Raw genomic sequence first — 20,503 nt, 5'->3', positions numbered from 1 at the left:
GGCATACAGCTTCCGGGTCACGTGGCCAGCATGACTAAGCCGCTTCTGGTGAACCAGAGCAGCACACGGAAACACATTTTACCTTTCCGCTGGAGCGGTACCTATTTATCTACTTGCACTTTGACGTGCTTTCAAACTGCTAGGTTGGCAGGAGCAGGGACCGAGCAACAAGAGCTCACCCCGTTGTGGGGATTCAAACCGCCGACCTTCTGATCGGCAAGTCCTAGGCTCTGTGGTTTAACCCACAGCACCACCCGCGTCCCTTGATTTTACCTTATTATGCATTGCTTATTATAACGAACCACATTTATAGGCCTGCTTTAGCTTCTTACATCGGATGGGCATTATATTTTGTGTGGGCGCTTGGTTGTTCATAATCCTGCACAATAAACCGCCCTTTAGACGAAGAGTATGGCAAACATGGGACGCGGGTGGCGCTGTGGGTAAAACCTCAGTGCCTAGGACTTGCTGATCGTAAGGTCAGCGGTTCGAATCCCTGCAGCAGGGTGAGCTCCCGTCGTTCGGTCCCAGCTCCTGCCCACCTAGCAGTTCGAAAGCACCCCTAAGTGCAAGTAGATAAATAAGTACTGCTTTATAGCAGGAAGGTAAACGGCGTTTCCGTGTGCTGCGCTGGTGCAGGCTTGCCAGTTGCAGCTTCGTCATGCTGGCCACATGACCCGGAAGTGTCTTCGGACGGCACCGGCTCCCAGCCTCTTGAGCGAGATGAGCGCGCAACCCTAGAGTCAGTCACGACTGGCCCGTACGGGCAGGGGTACCTTTACCTTTACCTTTATGGCAAACATGTCTTGAACAGAAACTATATGAACAAGCCACTGTGACAACAGGGTGGTGGGCAAATTGGACTCCCTTCTTGTGGTCTTACTGGGCTTCAGGTTCCCGAACGAGGGGCTGGTGCCAGGATGGACTTCTCAGGTTGGCAGCCGAGTCGAAAGTGGTCTTTGCCCTTTGCCAAGTGGGGAGCCAGGGATTGAACTGGGCTCCTTCCTTCCTTCCTATGGTAGAGTTTCTGCTCTGCCACTGAGCTGCGAGTCCTCACCAAGGGCTCATCATCGCCCAAGAGAAAACGGAGTAGGAGCCCAGGCTCCCCAAACCTGAGCGTAAGCGGCTTCGGCCGGTGAGCCCTGCATGAGTTTCCCAGCATGCTCCCTGCCCGCAGGCCTGGCTCACCATCTAAACTGAAATCAATTCCAATAACCCCGAGGCATCAACAGCCCTTCACAGCACGTCCAGGTCTAATTAACAGCCTTTTGGGTCACCCGGACCAGAGGGCGCGGCGGCACAGCGTCTCCTCCAGCACCTGCTGCCCGCAAAGTGGGAAGGGTGGGTGGAGAGGGGGGCATTCCGCAGGGCCTTGCAGACGAGGAAGTCCTGCCATGACTTCTTCCCATTGCCCCCCCCCCCGAAAGAGCAGGAGACTCCCCAACCCCACGGTCAGGAGGGGCTCCTCCATCGCTGGCCGATGGGCCGCAATCTCTCCTCGCCGTGACCTTCCCTCGCTGATCTCTGCGGCTTTGCACATCTGCTGTGGTTTGCAGAGGGAGCCCAGCGCCGAAATGAGCGTCTGGGGGCGAGAGGCTTGGAGGGCTGAGTGCAATGCAACCCGACCCCCCTCACTGGGGGTGTTATATATGGGGCTGTTCCCAGTGTGGCTCTGCATTAGAGGAAGAACATACAGCAAGGTATCCCCGCTGCAAAGAAACGCAGCGTCCCGCATGATGCAGCAAACGTATCTCAAAAAGGACAGTGGCGGAGCTGAACATTGTGCAGAAAAGGGGGCAGGGACCTGGAGCCTAAGGAAATGCTTTCTGAGGGGGAAACAGCCCGTCCTATGTTTTATTGTATTTTTAATATTTTGATTGAAGCCGCTCAGAGCGGCTGGGGAAACCCAGCCAGATGGGTGGGATATAACTACAGTGGTACCTCTGGTTGCGAACGGGATCCGTTCCAGAGTCCCGTCCGCAACATGAGCAGAACGCAATCTGCGTCTGCGCAGGTCATGATTTGCCACGTCTGCGCATGCGCGTGATGTCATTTTGCGCGTCTGCGCATGCTCAAGCGGCGAAACCCAGAAGTAACCCTTTCCGGTACTTCCAGGTCGCCATGGGACACAACCAGAAAAAACGTATCATGAAGCAAAGGCAACACAAGGTATGACTGTACTTTTCCATGTATAAGACTGGGAGGTTTTTACTTTAACTTATGTTTAAAAATCTGGGGGCGTCTTATACACAGATAGTGCATATGCCCATTTTCTAAATGTGGGGTCCCCAAAAGTAGGGGTCATCTTATACATTGGGGCGCCTTATACACGGAAAAATATGGTAATAAATTATTATTATTATTATTGTTATTGTTATTATTATCATCATCACCATCATCATTATTACAGTACCCAGCATCTGAAGGATCTTTTGCATTGCAACTTCTGCACCAAAACTCTACAATCCTATGGTTCTACATCATGTTCCAAAGGATGGTAGGCCATAGTAAGAACCAAGAACTTCTAACAGGCTGCAGAGGAGAACAAACAAAGGCAAACTCCCATTGCACCAGGATGGGTGGAAAGTCTCGTTCCAGCTATCTGCCCACTCTGTTTGCCATGGCCAGCCAGGACACTATGGCTGAGTCAGTCAAATCCAGAGCAGGAGGAGATGGAGAGTGCAAACAGCTGCGGCCAACTGACCCGCCTCACAGCCCACAGACCAGGTGCTAGCTGGGCAATTGCAGGTGGGCAACTCCAAAGGTAAAGCAGCAAGTGCCCTTTGGTGTCTCCCCTTTAGAGGCACAGTAAGTGTGGGAGATTGACAGCCAAACCTAACAAATGCATGTTCTTGCAAATCAGCATGAGAAGGTGCTAAGTGTGCAGAGCTGTGTTGTTGACACCCAGACCATAGAAGCACAACTGGCAGAGAGGGCTTTGTGTGATGTCATTTCCCCTCCTCTCCTGGAGAGGAAGGAGCATAGACAACTTCCTGTTCCTCTCTTTCTTTTCTTGTGGCCAGCCATGAAGGGACACATGCCCTTCGTGACCCCATGGACCAGAGCACGCCAGGCACTCCTGTCTTCCACTGCCTCCCACAGTTTGGTCAAACTCATGTTGGCAGCTTCTAGAACACTGTCCCACCATCTCGTCCTCTGTCGTCCCCTTCTCCTTGTGCCCTTCATCTTTCCCAACATCAGGGTCTTTTCCAGGGAGTCTTCTCTTCTCATGAGGTGGCCAACATCTTGGAGCCTCAGCTTCAGGATCCGTCCTTCCAGTGAGCACTCAGGGCTAATTTCCTTCAGAATGGATAGGTTTGATCTTCTTGCAGTCCATGGGACTCTCAAGAGTCTCCTCCAGCACCAGAATTCAAAAGCATCCATTCTTCGGTGATCAGCCTTCTTTATGGTCCAGCTCTCACTTCCATACATCACGACTGGGAAAGCCATAGCTTTAACTATAGGATGTTCCAAAAGCAGAAGCAAAAATAGCTTCAGAAAAGCATTCAATGGGGCATATCTTGCTTATCAGTTACCTTTTCCTGATGGCACTTGAGGCAAGATGGAGGGGGGGAGAGAGAGACTGGGGTGGCTCCTCTGCCCCCAGCATCAGTCTCCCCCCCCCTCACATGCCCAACAAGCAGAGATCCGTCTGGCATTCGCTATGCAAGCAGTGGGGTCCTGTTGGGCAGGGCACCATGGAAGCAGCTGCCAGCCCCTGACACACAGGCAGAGAAAAGCTCTTTATTTATGCCCTTCCTTTCTTCTGGGTGGCCGTGAATGGGAGCTATCGAAAAGCCATCCATTTGCAGCCGAGAGGCCGCCAGGGTATCGCCGCTCAACTCAAACGCGTCCGTCACTCAGCGCTGCTTTCTCGCCCCCTTAATTTATGACCCTGATATTGGCTGGGCTGCTCCTCATAAGCCTGAAAAGCCTGGCGCCTTCATTCTTTTCAACCAGCTCATTTCACTTGTTTCGTCTCTCCTTGGTCAGGAGGGGAGGGAGTGTGTGTGTGTGTGTGTGTGTTCTGGGGCGGTGCAATTCTCCCTTCTGCCTTCCGTCCTTCTGCAAGGCAAGTTATCTCCCTGTGCAATAATCCGACTCCCAGAACTTTCTGAAAACCCAGAAGCATCTCAAATGCAGGAGAGATTCTGCAAGTCAGGGTAGACAATACTGAGGTAAATGGACAAACTGGTCTCCATTTATTTATTCTATAAATAGGGAGAGTCTTATATTTAAGCATTCCTCCCATGACTCACTTCTCCTTCTAGTTGGGCTATACAGTGGTACCTCGGGTTACATACGCTTCATGTTACATATGCTTCAGGTTACAGACTCTGATAACCCAGAAATAGTGCTTCAGGTTAATAACTTTGCTTCAGGATGAGAACAGAAATCGTGCTCCAGCGGCGCAACGGCAGCAGGAGGCCCCATTAGCTAAAGTGGTGCTTCAGGTTAAGAACAGTTTCAGGTTAAGAACGGACCTCCGGAACGAATTAAGTACTTCACCCTGGTACCACTGTACCAGGGTTCAGCAAACCACTGTACCAGGGTTCAGCAAACTTTTTCAGCAGGGGGCCAGTCCAGGGTCCCTCAGACCTTGTGGGGGGCTGGACTATATTTTGAAAAAGAATAATGAACGAATTCCTATGCTCCACAATTAACCCAGAGATGCATTTTAAATAAAAGCACACATTCTACTCATGTAAAAGCACGCTGATTCCCGGACCATCCGTGGGCTGGATTTAGAAGGCGATTGGGCCGGATTCAGCCCCTGGGCCTTAGTTTGCCTACCCATGGGCTATACAGACGCCGCTTAAAATCCTGGCTATATGCTACAGCATCTCTGTAATTTGTTTTCTTATACTGACTATGCACAGAGCCTGGTACGGTTATTGTTTGCATGGTGGTTTGTTAGTTTGGACATAGGTTTATGAAAAAAAATATTACAAGAAAAGGGGGGGGAAAGACAACGATGAATAGGGCAAGCTTCTGAACTTAAAACCCCTATTTTTTTAAAATAATATTTATTGAAGTTTCAAAAAGGTTACAGAAATATAAAAGAAAAAAAGAGCAAAAAATACAAAGTATTTAAAACCCCTAGTATACCTGAAGGAGAATCTCCACCCCATCATTCAGCCCAGATACTGAGGTCCAGCTCCGAGGGCCTTGTGGTGGTTCCCTCCCTGCGAGAAGCCAAGTTACAGGGAACCAGGCAGAGGGCCTTCTCGGTTGTGGCACCTGCCCTGTGGAACGCCCTCCCATCAGATGTCAAGGGAATAAACCACTATCTGATTTTTAGAAGACATCTAAAAGCACCCCTGTCTAGGGAAGTTTATTCATGATTGATGTTTTATCGTGTTTTTAATATTCTGTTGGGAGTCGCCAAGAGTGGCTGGGGAGGCCCAGCCAAATGTGCAGGGTATAAGTAATAAATTATTATTATTATTATTATTATTATTATTATTATTATTATTATTATTACTACTACTACTACTACTACTACTACTACCTTTTAACTTCCCTCCTGAATCCATCAGAAGAATCAGATGGGGAAGAGGCAAGTGTATCTGGAGACGCAAATCACATCCCAACTTCAGATCAGCCCCGAAGGCCCCATACTTCTTCGTTTCCAGTCGTTCTAAGTCCTGTCGTTTCCTGCTGAAGTCCTGAAACTTTTCACTCTACAAGCACTCAGTGGGTTTCCCCCCATTTTTGCTGTGCTGTAGCAGGGGTGACCACGTGCTAGAGGTGGCAGACAATTTTCTCTACCTGGGTACCACCCTAACCGGCAACCTCTCCATCGATCCTGAGCTGGACAAGCGTATTGGCAAGGCAGCTACGCCAATGCCTCTCCTCTCCAAAAGGGTTGGGAGAAGGTGATGCTAACGGCCAATACCAAGATAGAGGTCTACCAGGCTTGTGTGTTGAGCATGCTGATTTATGGAACTGAGTCATGGGCAACCACCGGGAGCGACGCCTCAATGCGCTTTCTGTGCCTAGAAAACACGAGGCGAAATGTGGATGAGCCCTGAGCTGCAGAAGAAGATCCTGCTGGATCAGACCATCCTGTTCTCACAGTGGCTGAACAGCTGCCCCAAAGGGAAACCAGCAAGCGGGTGGTCTGAGCACAAGAGCCCTTCTCTTGTGGTTTCCAGCAACTGGTATTCAGAAGCATCACTGCCTCCAACTGTGGAGGGCAGAGGAGAGCCATCCTGGTTGGTAGGCACTGATAGCCTTGAATTTGTGTAATCCTCTTTTAGAATCATCCATGGCAGGTGGCCACCCAAACTCTGCTTTAAAATCTCCAAGGAAGGAGAGTCCACCACTGTTGAATGAGGGCTTCTCACCAGCAAGTTCTTCCTGAGAATCTCCTTGCTTCTGACTCGAAGCCATGGGTTCGAGTCCTGCCCTCCAGAGCAGGAGAAAACAAGCTTGTTCCCTCTTCCATGTGGCCCCCATATATTTGAAGATGGCTCTCCTTTCTCCTCTCAGTCTCCTCTTGTCCAGTCCATGCCACTGTCCCAGCTCAGAAGTTCTTCCTGACGTTTAGCCAGCATCTCATCACACAGAGCAGGGTTTAGTCAACACGCTGCTCTCTGGATCTTGAGACTCCAACTCCCATCAGCCCTCCGCGCTCTCCATGCTGCCTGGGGCTGATGGGGGTTGGAGTCCAACGACATCCTGAAGGCATCACGTTGGCACTGCCCTCAAAGAAGAAGCCAAAATAGACATACAGTCATACCTCGGGTTAGATGCTTCGGGTTGTGCGATTTCAGGTTACGCACCGCGCCGAACCCGGAAGTACCGGAACGGGTTATTTTCGGGTTTCGACGGATGTGCATGTACAGAAGCGCTAAAACGTGCTTTGCGCATGCGCAGAAGCGCCGAATCACGACCCGCGCGTACACAGACGCGGCGCTGCTGGTTGCAAATGTGCTTCCTGCATGGATCACGTTCGCAACCTGAGCATCCACTGTAAGGGAAAGGGTAAAGGGACCCCTGACCATTAGGTCCAGTCATGGCCAACTCTGGGGTTGCGGCGCTCATCTCGCTTTACTGGCCGAGGGAGCCGGCGTACAGCTTCTGGGTCATGTGGGCAGCATGACTAAGCCGCTTCTGGCGAAGCAGAGCAGTGCACGGAAACGCCGTTTACCTTCCTGCTGGAGCGGTACCTATTGATCTACTTGCACTTTGATGTGCTTTCGAACTGCTAGGTGGGCAGGAGCAGGGACAGAACAACGGGAGCTCACCCCATCACGGGGATTCGAACCGCCAGCCTTCTGATCGGCAAGTCCTAGGCTCCCAAATTCAACTACAAGTCTTCCTCCTTTGGAAGGCGCAACCAGTGGCTCAATGGTCCTCATCACTCCTGCCTCTGTCCCCTTTTGCGAGGCCCTAATGGAGACGCAGATCGCTCGGGGAGATAGCCGCCTCGTCCAAGGGACCGGCCGGCAGATTAATGCCAACCGGGAAGCCACAAGACGTGCGTTATTTATGCCCCACACCCCCGGGATCGATGCTGTGTGGGCAGAGCGGGGGGAGCTCAAACTCCTGGCCTCTTATCTCCCCACTGTGGATTTATGGGCATCGACCGCCCCGCCCTAGAGAAGCCGCCACCCTCCGCGGGATTCGATTCCGCAGCCCCGATGGCAGGAGCCTCACAAAGGACCCTGATACAGATGTACAGCCAGGGGAGAATGGCTGTTAATTAGCACCCTTATCTCAGCCAGGAGAGAGCCAGTTAATTAGCTGGGAGAGAATAATGAGGCCGGCGCTCAGCGGAGGCACCATGAATCTCGTGTCAGATGGAGGGGGGGTCCGGGGTGGAGGGGCTTTGTCACCATCACCGGGGGTGGGGGGGCTCCCTGGCAGCACCTCCGTTCCTGGCTGGCGGGAGGACCACGTTCCTTCTTCGAAAGAGGCAGCAGGTGGGTCTCGCTTAGGGTCTAACCGATCCCCATTTAAGGCTTGGGAAAAGTCCCGTCCACCCCCAAGTCGAGAAACATCTAGGATTTTCATTTGCTTTCTGTTTTCGTTGCGTGTTTTTTAAATGGGAGGAAGTTGCAGCCTCTTTTCCTCGCAGCACGCAACATGGCTCACTTCTTTGAGCCACCTGTAGGAAATTTTGTGTGCTCAGCATTCGGGGCTGGCAGTTGTGTGAGATCTCAAGAAGGCAGGGATGAGGTATGCTCATGAGACAGGGGTATGGAGCAAGTCAGGTTGGATTCCCTGCAGACTCCAAAAAGGAATTGAAAAGAGTCGTGGCTGCTGTGATAATGTTGGAGCTGGAGCCATGCAAATAGGGGTGAGTCCAGCTCTGGCTTGCTGTCACTGCCTTGAATGGAAGGAGTGGTTGTAATATGGAGGCAAAACTGTCTTATGAGGTAACACTGGGAATGTTTCCCTGAATGGAAGCCTGGAGAGATGCTGCCAGTCAGTGCTGAGCAGGATGGATCAATGCTCTGACTCAGGTGAAGGCAGCATCCTATGCGCAGGAGAACATCTAGGTATGCGCTGCGCTGTATTCATATAACTGTAGAGCTGGAAGGGACCCTAGGGTCATCTAGTCTGACCCCCTGAAATGCAGGAATCTCAGCTAAAGCATCCCTGACAGATGGACACCCAACCTCTGCTTAAACACCTTCCACCACACAGTCCAACAGTTCTTACTGCCAGAAAGTTCTTCCTGATGTTTAGTCGCAATTGCCTGTCTTGGAACTGGAAGCCATGAGTTCAAGTCCTACCTTCCAGAGTGTGATCTGGATCTGTGCATGCATGCATGCAAATTAAGGAGGACTGATTCCTACCAATGCGTTTCAATGTTTGTTGATTTGTATGTGATGACCAGTTTCTCTGAATGAGCCATTGCTGCCTCACCACAGATGGAGATTTTACATTGCCTGGCATGCTCTTCAACACAACTCTTTTTCAACAGAGACAGTTCCTACATTTAGCTGAGATCTCCACCATTGAGGAATCCAGAGGTGATGCATCAAGTGGCATTATCTGCACAGGTGGACCATCGCTGAGGGCCACGTCTCCACAAGGACATCTCGGTTCCGGGACAAGGCTCTCAAGCTGCCTTCCCACACTGGCACCAGCACAAGCAGTTGGTCCCACCAGCCTTGATCAGAAACACCCTGATGGAGGCATCTCACACAAGACCAAAGCCGATCTACTCCAGCATCCTGTTCTCCTGGTGGCCAACCAGATGTCCCAATGAGAAGCCCGCAAACAGGACCTGGGCACAGGAGCACTTATCTACTTGCAGTTCCCAGTAACCAGTATCCAGAGGCATTTGACCTCTGAGCCTGGAAACAGGACACAGGTGTGATGGCCTGGGACTCGGGCTCAAACTCAGAACCAGAGGAGTCTCGGTCCTCACCGGATCCTCTGCCTCAGGCATCACCTGAACCGAGTCTGGGGCCTGATCCTAAAGAGTCCCAGTCTACACAGGTTCCCCTGCAGCAAACCCCAGCTGGGCCGAGTCCGGGGCCTGAGCCTGCCCTGGCTCCAGATGCGGGGATGACCTCCTTGCCTCCAGCTGGGCCATCACTTACAGCTGCTCCACTACCGGTTGGGTCAGGGGAGGCTGAGGCGGCCCCTGGGTCTAGTAACCAACTGACGTCTCCCGAGCTGCAGAGACTCAGATCTGAGAGAAGGAGAGACCTGAGCACTCGCAGGAGGAGTGCTCGCCTTCGGGCGAGACAGGGAGGTGAGTCGCCGGGGGATCAGGACCGGCCTTTACCCGACATAGATAAAAGGCTGTCCCAGGTTGTGGGAGCAATATTGCTGTATGCCAGATCCTGCCTGAGATCCTGTACCTGTCCTTGCCTGGTTTCCTGCCTGGTGTCCTGCCTTGGCCCTGTTGGACTGACTCCTAGCGGGACCTTCGCATTCTGGATTGGACCTGGACCGCGTTTCTCGGGTTACCCCCGGGCCCAGCACACAGAGCAGGAGAAAACAAGTTTATTCCCTCTTCCATGGGATAGCCTTTCAGATATTTGAAAACAGCTTTCAAATCTTGTCTCAGTCTCCTCTTCTCCAGGCTAAACAGAACCAGCTCCTTCAACCGTTCCTCATCAGGCTTGCTTTCCAAGCCCTATGCCCATAGAATTATGGAATTGTAAAGTTGGAAGAGACCTAAGAGTCATCTTAGTTGAAGATGCTGGAATCTTCAACTAAGCCATTTATGGCAGGGATAGAATTTTCTGAGCATCGCAATGTCCAGCTTATCTGTCTGCACAAGTTTTTCATCTTTCCATCTTGTTCCTTGATCTCAACGACAAGCAAGTTATTTATACTCAGGAACACTCTTGCTTTTAAAGGTGATTTCTGATCTTCAGGGCAGGACCCTGGAAGCAGAAGAGGGCGGGACACAGGGCTGCCTTCAGACCACGGCGTTTCCCCCCAGCCGTGGAGCCAAGCACGGGGTTCTGGCGGCGCTTGACAGACAGCGGCTCCCGCATTGGAAATCGGTGCCGGGTTTTGTTATCGGGGTCAGGCGGGATAAATAGGAAGCTCCAGCAATTGAGGCGATTCGATAAATGCTTTAACCTCTGACCCCGTCCTCCCAATCCCCCATCGAGCCGTGGAGCCATTTTCAAAAGCCTCCCCGGCCGCAGCCCACGCCGTCCGGAGGCTGCCATCAATTAGAGCCCTTTGCCAGAATCTGGATTAATGAACATGCCGCTCGATAGGAAATAAAACCCCAGGCAGAGGTTAATGTTGCGCTAATTAACTGGGAGGGGGAGGCTGGGAATGGGGGGGGGGAGAGAGGAAAAAATGGACACGCACACAAGGCAGGAATTGTTTAAAGAAAGAAGCTTTTGGAGAAAGATGCATTGCAGGCTTGCCTTGGCATCCCAGAGAGAATCACGGGGTGGAAGCGCAAGATTGATTTATCTCCCAGTTACCAAATGAGTCCAGGCCAGAATGGAGATTTGACCCTGTGGCTGTCCGGACTTCATTCTGCCTCTCTATGTGCTCTTTGTGGGGCTCCCTCGGGAGACAAGCCGGAAGCTTCCGTCGGTTCAAAATGTAGTTGCCAGAGTCTCCGCCGCAGGTGTTGGATTATGATTATTTATTAAATTTGTATACCACCCATCCAAAGACCACAGGGCAGTTCACAACATTGATGAGGTCATATTTCATTGATCTTATTTACACTGGCGACTCAATGCCACTGCAGTCACATTCGTACATGAAAGTGAACCTTTATATGATACCGTGGTACCTTGGTTCTCAAACTTAATCCGTTCCCCTCGACTCCCGAAACCTTTCAAAAACCAACGCGCAGCTTCCGAAGCTTCCTGCACTCTAATCGGAAGCCGCGTCGGACGTTCAGCTTCCCAAAAACGTTCGCAAACCTGAACACTCACTTCTGGGGTTGCAGCATTCGGGAGCCAATTTGTTCGAGTACCAAGGTGTTTGAGACTGTCTTGCCAGAATGGTGCATACTCTAGTTATCTCCTGCTAGGACTACTGCAATGTGCTCTATGTGGGGCTACCTTTGAAGGTGACCCAGAAACTACAACTAATCCAGAATGTGGCAGCTAGACTGGCGACTGGGGACGGCCGCCGAGACCTTATAGCATCGGTCTTGAAAGACCTGCACTGGCTCCCAGTACGTTTCCGAGCACAATTCAAAGTGTTGGTGCTGACCTTGAAAGCCCTAAACGGCATCGGTCCAGTATACCTGAAGGAGTGTCTCCACCCCCATCATTCTGCACGGATGCTGAGGTCCAGCTCCGAGGGCCTTCTGGCGGTTCCCTCATTGCGAGAAGCCAAGCTACAGGGAACCAGGCAGAGGGCCTTCTCGGTAGTGGCTCCCGCCCTGTGGAACTCCTTCCCATCAGATGTCAAGGGAATAAACAACTACCTGACTTTTAGAAGACATCTGAAGGCAGCCCTGTTCAGGGAAGTTTTTAATGTGTGACATTTTAATGTATTTTTAATTTTTGTTGGAAGCCGCCTAGAGTGGCTGGGGAGACCCAGCCAGATGGGCGGGGTACAAATAATATATTATTATTGTTATTGTTATTGTTAACCAAGGTACCATTGCACCTTTGGCAGAGTAAGAAGTAAAAAGACTGGGGGGAAAGGCTGTTTAAATATAAGCTTCAATCTCAGCCCTGGAACTTAGAAGCACTAAATTGGGGCTAAGCAAGAGAACTCTCTACCACACTGGTGGAGAAATTCCCAAAAAAGGAAGGAGAGCCTGGAATAGCTTTGGAATTAATATCAGTGCCTACTGAAGATCAGGGGATTTAAGCAATACTACCTGCCAAGGAGGATCTGAATACTCCAGCATATTTGAAACTTATTATATCAGGCCAAAAACTTGAAAAAAATTGGATTAAATACTAAAAAATACTGAAGAACAGTTTATATGGATCTTTATTTCTTCAGGTGTGTGTGTGTGTGTTATTCCCATTGTAAGGTGGCAGGATAAAAAATGCACCGAAATTAATAATAGAATTGTAGAGTTGAAAGGGACCAACAAAGGTCATCTATTCCAACCCCCTGCAACGCAGGAATCTCAGCTAAAGCATCCATGACAGATAGCCAGCCAACCTCTGCTTAAAAACCTCCAAGGAAGGAGACCCCACCACTACCGAGAAGACCCTCTGTCTGGTTCCCTGTAACCTCACTTCTCGCAGAGAGGGAACCACCAGAAGGCCCTTGGTGCTGGACCTCAGTGTCCAGGCAGAACGATGGGGGTGGACTGAGGCCATTTGGGGCTTTAAAGGTCAGCACCAACACTCTGAATTGTGCTCGGAAATGTACTGGGAGCCAATGCAGATCTCTCAGGACCGGTGTTATATGGTCTTGGCAGCCGCCCCCAGTCACCAGTCTAGCTGCCGCATTCTGGATTAGTTGTAGTTTCCGAGTCCCCTTCAAAGGTAGCCCCACGTAGAGCGCATTGCAGTAGTCCAAGCGGGAGATAACTAGAGCATGCACCACTCTGGAGAGACAGTCTTCAGGGAGGGTCTCAGCCTGAGTACCAGATGGAGCTGGTAAACAGCTGCCCTGTACACAGAATTGACCTGTGCCTCCATGGACAGCTGTGAGTCCAAAATGACTCCCAGGCTGCGCACCTGATCCTTCAGGGGCACAGTTGCCCCATACAGGACCAGGGAGTCCCCCACACCCACACCCACCCACTTCTGTCTTGTCAGGATTTAACCTCAATCTGTTAGCCGCCATCCATCCTCCAACCACCTCCGGCGATTTGGGAGGAGTGGGGTTCATGGGGGGCACCATCCATCTGGTGCCCAGGCTGGATCTAGGCAGGGCAACAAGATGAAGGAGACAGACAAAATTTCCTCTCCCCACTTCCCTGCTCTGAAAGCAAAGAGCAAGGGGGAGGCACTTGATTCCTGTCAGCTGGGATGGGCTGAAAGGTCCCCTTTCGGCTGGGGAGGAAGCGTGATAATGGAATCACAGAATTGCCAGAGTTGGGACTCCCAAAGGCCATGGCTATCCAACCTCTCATTTAAAAACCACAATGATAGCAATATTATTATGTTGATGCAATGACGGTGCATTAGGGGAGGGCATGAATTCCAGCTCCTCCCTTCTCCAGAACCCCGGAGAACATCCGACTCACCTCTCTTTTGCATGAAGCCAAACAAATCGTCCAAGAACTTCTTGCGTTTGGGGTCGGTGTCCAGTTCGTAGAGCTGCAAATGTGGGGGAAAGGAAGGCAAAAGATTAGGGCAGGGCAGGAAAGGGTTTGGGCCCCCTTCCCTAGAGGCCAGACCCCCCACAAAGGTCAACAACAACAACAACAACTATTATTTATTATTTATACCCCGCCCCATCTGGCTGGGTTTCCCCAGCCACTCTGGGCGGCTCTCAACAGAACACTAAAAACAGAAGAAAACTTCAAACATTAAAAAACTTTCCTAGACAGGGCTGCCTTCAGATGTCTTCTCAACATCAGATAGTTGTTTATTTCCTTGACATCTGATGGGAGGGTGTTCTACAGGGTGGGTGCCACCACCAAGAAGGCCCTCTGCCTGGTTCCCTGTGCCTCATTTCTCGCAGGGAGGGAACCGCCAGAAGGCCCTTGGATCTGGACCTCAATGTCCGGGCTGAACATTGAACAAGGACAACAGCAGGTCTTCAGGGAATAGATGTGGGGAGAGGAAGAGTTTTGCACTACCGTGAACCCCATTAGATCTCCCCCAAAATGTACTGCGGACTCCAGGACATCATTTCTTTATTTCCCACCTTTTCCTCTAAGGAGGTGCTGCAAAAGTTTTGCTCTCCCTCTTCCTTGAACCCCCACAACAACCCTGTGAGGTAGGTTAGGTTGAGACGCAGTGACTGCCCCAAAAGTCACACGCAGTGAGCTTCACAGCCGAGTGGGGATTCGAACCCACATCTCCCAGGTCCTCCTCTGGCACTCTAACCACTATGCCGCAGCAAGCTCTCTTACGATGAAGCTCTGGCCCCCTCTGCCCATCGTGCAAATTCAAATTGTTGGTTTATTGCCTCAATGTGATTCCCTCCCCCTCTTTCCTTTTTCCTTTCTCCTTCTGTGTTGGAACTCCTATTTGGGGACTTCCCTGGCTTTTTCCTGGCCCACGTAGGACCAGTCTGGATAGTTGGCCTTGGTGAAGATTTGACGTTTTCATCCCAAAAAAGTTTTTGATTGAGTTTCCACTGAAATGAGGTTGCATTTTAATGTTTTAATGTTGTATTTTAATCTTTTTTTTTAAGCTGTATTTCAATCAATTGTTTTTATATTTGGTTGTTAGCTGCCCTGAGCCCGGTCTTGGCTGGGGAGGGCGGGGTATAAATAAAATTTATTATTATTATTATTATTATTATTATTATTATTATTATTATTATTATTATGGTTCTGCCCTACAATCGCTGCAACCACCACCCTTTAAGGGAGGCCAGACTGAAAGACAGGCTAGGTTACACCTAGCAAGCTTCACGGCCGAGTGGGAATTTGAACCCTGGTCTCCCAGGTGCGACACTCTAACCACTACACAACGCTGCCTCACTTTGCGGATGAACCAGGAGAAGATGCTGCAAGTCCTACGCTTCCCATTTGCAGGTCCTCCCCCTCCTCTGAGAGCGGGGGGGGGGGGGCGACGAATGAATCTGCTCCCCACAAAAGCTGATTGGGGGAGGGGGGACAGCTTGTGCTTCTGCCACCAAATAGGTACCTAATTTCTCCCACCCACATCAGAAGGTGGCGAGAGCCAAAAGGGCCCGTCTCCCTCTTTGCAACCAGAGAATCATAGAATCATAGAGTTGGAAGAGACCACAAGGGCCATCGAGTCCAACCCCCTGCCAAGCAGGAAACACCATCAGAGCACTCCTGACATATGGTTGTCAAGCCTCTGCTTAAAGACCTCCAAAGAAGGAGATTCCACCACACTCCTTGGCAGCAAATTCCACTGTCGAACAGCTCTTACTGTCAGGAAGTTCTTCCTAATGTTTAGGTGGAATCTTCTTTCTTGTAGTTTGGAGCCATTGCTCCGTGTCCGCTTCTCTGGAGCAGCAGAAAACAACCTTTCTCCCTCCTCTATGTGACATCCTTTTATATATTTGAACATGGCTATCATATCACCCCTTAACCTCCTCTTCTCCAGGCTAAACATGCCCAGCTCCCTTAGCCGTTCCTCATAAGGCATCGTTTCCAGGCCTTTGACCATTTTGGTTGCCCTCCTCTGGACACGTTCCAGTTTGTCAGTGTCCTTCTTGAACTGTGGTGCCCAGAACTGGATACAGTACTCCAGAGAAGAGGCGAGAACCAAGATCCGTCCGCAGCTCCCCCAAGGGAGCCATCGCCCCCCCTCCTGGTCCTCTGCTGCGGCGACCTTTGACCTTTGCGCGGGTGGAAGAAATAAATATTTGATGGTGCTCGGGCAATCGCTGTTGAGCCTTCCTTGACACCTGTAGGGACTGCCTCCATCTCCCTGGCCACCTCCTCCCTTACATCAGGGCAATTAGCAGGATGGGGGCACCCCCCTACTGACCTCTGACCTCTATTATCCGGGCTCCAGCAGAGTGAAATTGATGGGGAGGGGAGGGGGGGCCGCTGCGCTGAGTACCTGTGCCTTCTTCCCGCAATGAAATCCGGCGATGTTCTGATTCCAGACTAGAGACTCGGTAGCTTTTTTAAAAGGTTGACTTTTTTTTGCAAACATTCCAGAAACAATCATTCTTTTGGTCACGCGTGCAAACACAGGTGCAAACACAGCTCTGACAACAGGCATCAAAACTGACCGCAGCCAGGATAAGGCTTTTAAAAGAATTGTTTTCTGCATGTACGGTTTAGTGGTTTCGTAGCCACAAACTGAAGCGGCTGCGATGTGATGTGGCAATGATCACACACCCTCTGAAACTGCACCAGGTGAGCCCAGATGTTTAGCAGCTGGAGAAGCCCACATTTCGTTTTTGAACCAAAGCCAAGTTTCTAGTCCTTAAGACTGCAAATGGAGCCTAGGAAATGTGTGGGCTGTGCCTGAGGATCCGGGGAGAGAAAGCAAATTACGAAAAGGAAATAAGGATTTTCTGGATCTACATAATGTCCACATTAAAAACCAGACTGAAGCTTTGGGGGCACAGAATTTGAGCCGACGCAGAACAGGAGCTTTTTCTTTTTTCCCCCTTTTCAAATGAGAAACAGGGTTCTGGTTATATGATTCTCTACACCTCAGATACCTTCTCTCTAAACAGATCTGCCTTGTGATTACTGGGTAGGCAAAGTGCACAGATGCCCAGCTCAGCAAACATCCATTTGCCCAACATTCCTACATGGATTTGCACCCAACCCTTATGTGGAGGGTGGGGTCACACTTCTGGGAGCTTGTCTTGGGGGAGCATCTCCCGCGGAGCCCCACAAAAGCACCAATTACCTTCTCCCAGGGATCCACCTCGCACCAGTGCATTTCCGAGCACAATACCGAGCACAATTCCTAGTGTTGGTGCTGACCTTTAAAGCCCTAAACGGCCTTGGCCCAGTATACCTGAAGGAGCGTCTCCACCCCCATCGTTCAGCCTGGACACTGAGATCCAGCGCCGAGGGCCTTCTGGCGGTTCCCTCACTATGAGAAGTGAGGTTACAGGGAACCAGGCAGAGGCCCTCTTGGTAGTGGCACCCGCCCTGTGGAACGCCCTCCCAACAGATGTAAAAGAGAACAGCAACTACCAGGCTTTTAGAAAACATCTGAAGGCAGCCCTGTTTAGAGAAGTTTTTAATGTTTGATGGAAGCCACCCAGAGTGGCTGGGGAAACCCAGCCAGATGGGCGGGGTATAAATAATAAATTATTATTATTATTATTACCTCTTGCTAGTTTTTGAATTATGGTGCTGGAGGAGACTCTTGAGAGTCCCATGGACTGCAAGAAGATCAAACCTCTCCATTCTGAAGGAAATCAGCCCTGAGTGCTCACTGGAAGGACAGATCCTGGAGCTGAGGCTCCAAGACTTTGGCCACCTCCTGAGAAGAGAAGACTCCCTGGAAAAGACCCTGATGTTGGGAAAGATGGAGGGCACAAGGAGAAGGGGATGACAGAGGACAAGATGGTGGGACAGTGTTCTCGAAGCTACAAACATGAGTTTGATCAAACTGCGGGAGGCAGTGGAAGAAAGTGCACGGCGTGCTCTGGCCCAGGGGGTCACGAAGAGTCGGACACGACTAAACGACTAAACAACAACACTGGCTCTTTGTGCACCTGTGCACCCCCCCACCTGCTTCTCCAAGACCACTTTACCCAGTCCCAGTCATAACCCCCAGCCCTTTCCCCATCAATTCTGCTCCACATGTCCTCTGGCCAGAAGTTATAGTGTGACCTACGTACGCCATTAGCACATGGGCCTGAATCCAGGAGGTGATTCTGATGTTCCTAAACAGCAAAGCAAGACGCAGTGTCGAGGGAGACCTTAGGACTCTTCCCCAAAGCGAAGGGGAAACCCCTTTGCTCAGCCAGGAGTGTCCTGCTGGGCGATGGGTGCTCATCGCACGTCCAGGCTGGCACGACTATCTCCTGGCCCAGACCTTTGAAACTGCCACATTCCCAAGCTCCAAGGAAAATAGCCAAGAGGAGCAGCCTCTCCAGTAACTGAGCACATCGCACTAGAGCAGAATCTGCGGCGAGGAGGCTGTCACACGGTGGCTTGGCACGCCTCGTGGCGAAAGGGCACCATGCCAGCTGGAGAAGGGCCATCTGCACAGATTGCTGCTTCATGATTAACCCTCGGGCTGCCCGGCTGTCTGGAGGCTTAGACTTTTGCACGGTCCAGTACAGTGGTACCTCGGGTAACATACGCTTCAGGTTACAGACTCCACTAACCCAGAAATAGTGCTTCAGGTTAAGAACTTTGCTTCAGGATGAGAACAGAAATTGTGCTCCGGCGGCACGGCAGCAGCAGGAGGCCCCATTAGCTAAAGTGGTGCTTCAGGTTAAGAACAGTTTCAGGTTAAGAACGGACCTCCGGAACGAATTAAGTACTTAACCCAAGGTACCACTGTATATCTGAAGGAACGTCTCCACCCTCATCTTCAGCCCGGACGCTGAGGTCCAGCCCTGAGGGCCTTCTGGCGGTTCCCTCACTGCGAGAAGCCAAGTTACAGGGAACCAGGCAGAGGGCCTTCTCGGTAGTGGCACCCGCCCTGTGGAACACCCTCCCACCAGATGTCAAAGAGAACAACAACTACCAGACTTTTAGAAGACATCTGAAGGCAGCCCTGTTTAGGGAAGCTTTTAATGTTTTATGCAATTCTGTATTTTAATATTTTGTTGGAAGCTGCCCAGAGTGGCTGGGGAAGCCCAAGCAGATGGGCGTGGTATAAATAATAAATTATTATAATATTATTATTATTGCACTGCAAACCACCTCCCCCAAGAACCGAGAACAGCTCCCATGGCTTTCCATAATGCTACATATGGCATCAGCTCCACTCTCCGATTCCATGGCCGCCTCTGGCTTGAGCCTGCTGCTCTGGGTTTCAAGACCTCCCTGGGCTAGAGGGCACTCAGGAACCAGCCACCCTCTTCTGCCAGTCCAGCTGCTCACACTGGCAGGCAGCTGCAAACCCTCCTGCCCTTCCATTCTTGTCTTCCTCCCAAGGCCAGCTCCCTCTGTACTCCCGGACAATGCAGATTGCAACACCGTCAATCCATGGCCCCTGTTCAGATAAGCGCACTTTCAGCTTCTGCCTTCTGGAAGAAGGTCCAGGGTTATAAAGACTAGGACTAGCTGCCTGAGAAACAGATTCTATCCAAATGTGATTTTGGTTTTAAACGCAGTGTAAGGTAGTCTCTAGGGACGCGCGTGGCACTGTGGGTTAAACCACAGAGCCTAGGGCTTGCCAATCAGTAGGTCGGCGCTTCAAATCCCTGCAGTGGGGTGAGCTCCCGTTGCCCGGTCCCTGCCCCTGCCAACTTAGCAGTTCAAAAGCATGTCAAAGTGCAAGTAGATAAATAGGTCCCGCTCCAGAGGGAAGGTAAACGGCGTTTCTGTGCGCTGCTCTGGTTCGCCAGAAGCAGCTTAGTCCTGCTGGCCACATGACCCGGAAGCTGTATGCCAGCTCCCTTGGCCAATAAAGCGAGATGAGCGCCGCAACCCCAGAGTTGGCCACGACTGGACCTAATGGTAAGGGGTCCCTTTACCTTTACTAAGGTAGTCTTTATGTGAGTATATTGTATTCAATTAAGGGGTATCAAGAGTTTTTAGGGGCTAACCAGGCTGGGATAGCAGGCTTGTGGGTTTTTGAATGTCTGATGTAGATTTTTTCAATTTCGTTGTTCTGCATGGGACAATAACAATAAAGATTATTGTATCGTAAGCACTGGGCTGGCAGCTCTCCCAGCCGGCGTGCTCAGAGCCCGCTTGGCCACAGCTCCGTTGCAATCCTTCCGCCGGCACAGCGGGCTCCCCAGTGCAATTTGTAGCGTGGCCGGAGAAAACAGGACTAGCATTTTGCAGCATTTGGCCAGGCATCCAGAAGTGGGAAGGGAGGGTCCTGGCATGTCCTGCGTGACGGGTGCATTCACAGGCAGCAGGCACAAAAGAAAGAAAGGGATTCTGCGATTCCTGAATTACAGGGGTGGGCTACAGGACCTTTGGAGGTCCCTTCCAATACTATACTAGAGTCAGTTCCAGGAATGAAAAAGGAAAGAAGAGGTGAGCTTCTGGGTTGCAGACTCAGCAACCCGCCCGCCCCCAAATGAGGTTCTAGGGAAGATCTGCAAGGCCCAGCACTAAGAGTCTATCTAGATTGGTACTGTCCACTCTGACTGGCAGCAGCCCTCTAGGATCCCAGCCCTACCTGGAGATGCAAGGTGGCACACCTGGTTCTTCCACTTAATCTCCGCAACAACCCTGTGAGGTAGGTTGGGCTGAGAGGCAGGGACTGGCTCCTAAGGTCTCACCCTGTGAGCTTCAGGGCCAGGTAGGGATTCGAACCCTCGTCTCCCAGGTCCTGGTCCAGCACACTAACCACTACACCACACTGCCTGTCAAGGT

At 51.1% G+C, this 20,503-nt stretch overlaps 1 protein-coding gene across 1 annotated transcript in view; it reads right to left on the bottom strand.

The window, feature by feature from the left end:
* The window catches only part of ARID3C (AT-rich interaction domain 3C), a 116,439-nt gene that overhangs the window by 14,310 nt on the left and 81,626 nt on the right, over window positions 1–20,503 (bottom strand). Inside the window, exon 3 of the mRNA XM_079994921.1 lies at window positions 13,616–13,688. Coding sequence (XP_079851047.1) covers window positions 13,616–13,688 — 73 coding nt within the window. The remainder of the gene's footprint in view (window positions 1–13,615; window positions 13,689–20,503) is intronic.

The sequence above is a fragment of the Podarcis cretensis genome, assembly GCF_951804945.1.
Source record: "Podarcis cretensis genome assembly, chromosome: 11".
Lineage (NCBI taxonomy): Eukaryota > Metazoa > Chordata > Lepidosauria > Squamata > Lacertidae > Podarcis > Podarcis cretensis.
This window is presented reverse-complemented; position numbering and strand designations above follow the sequence as displayed.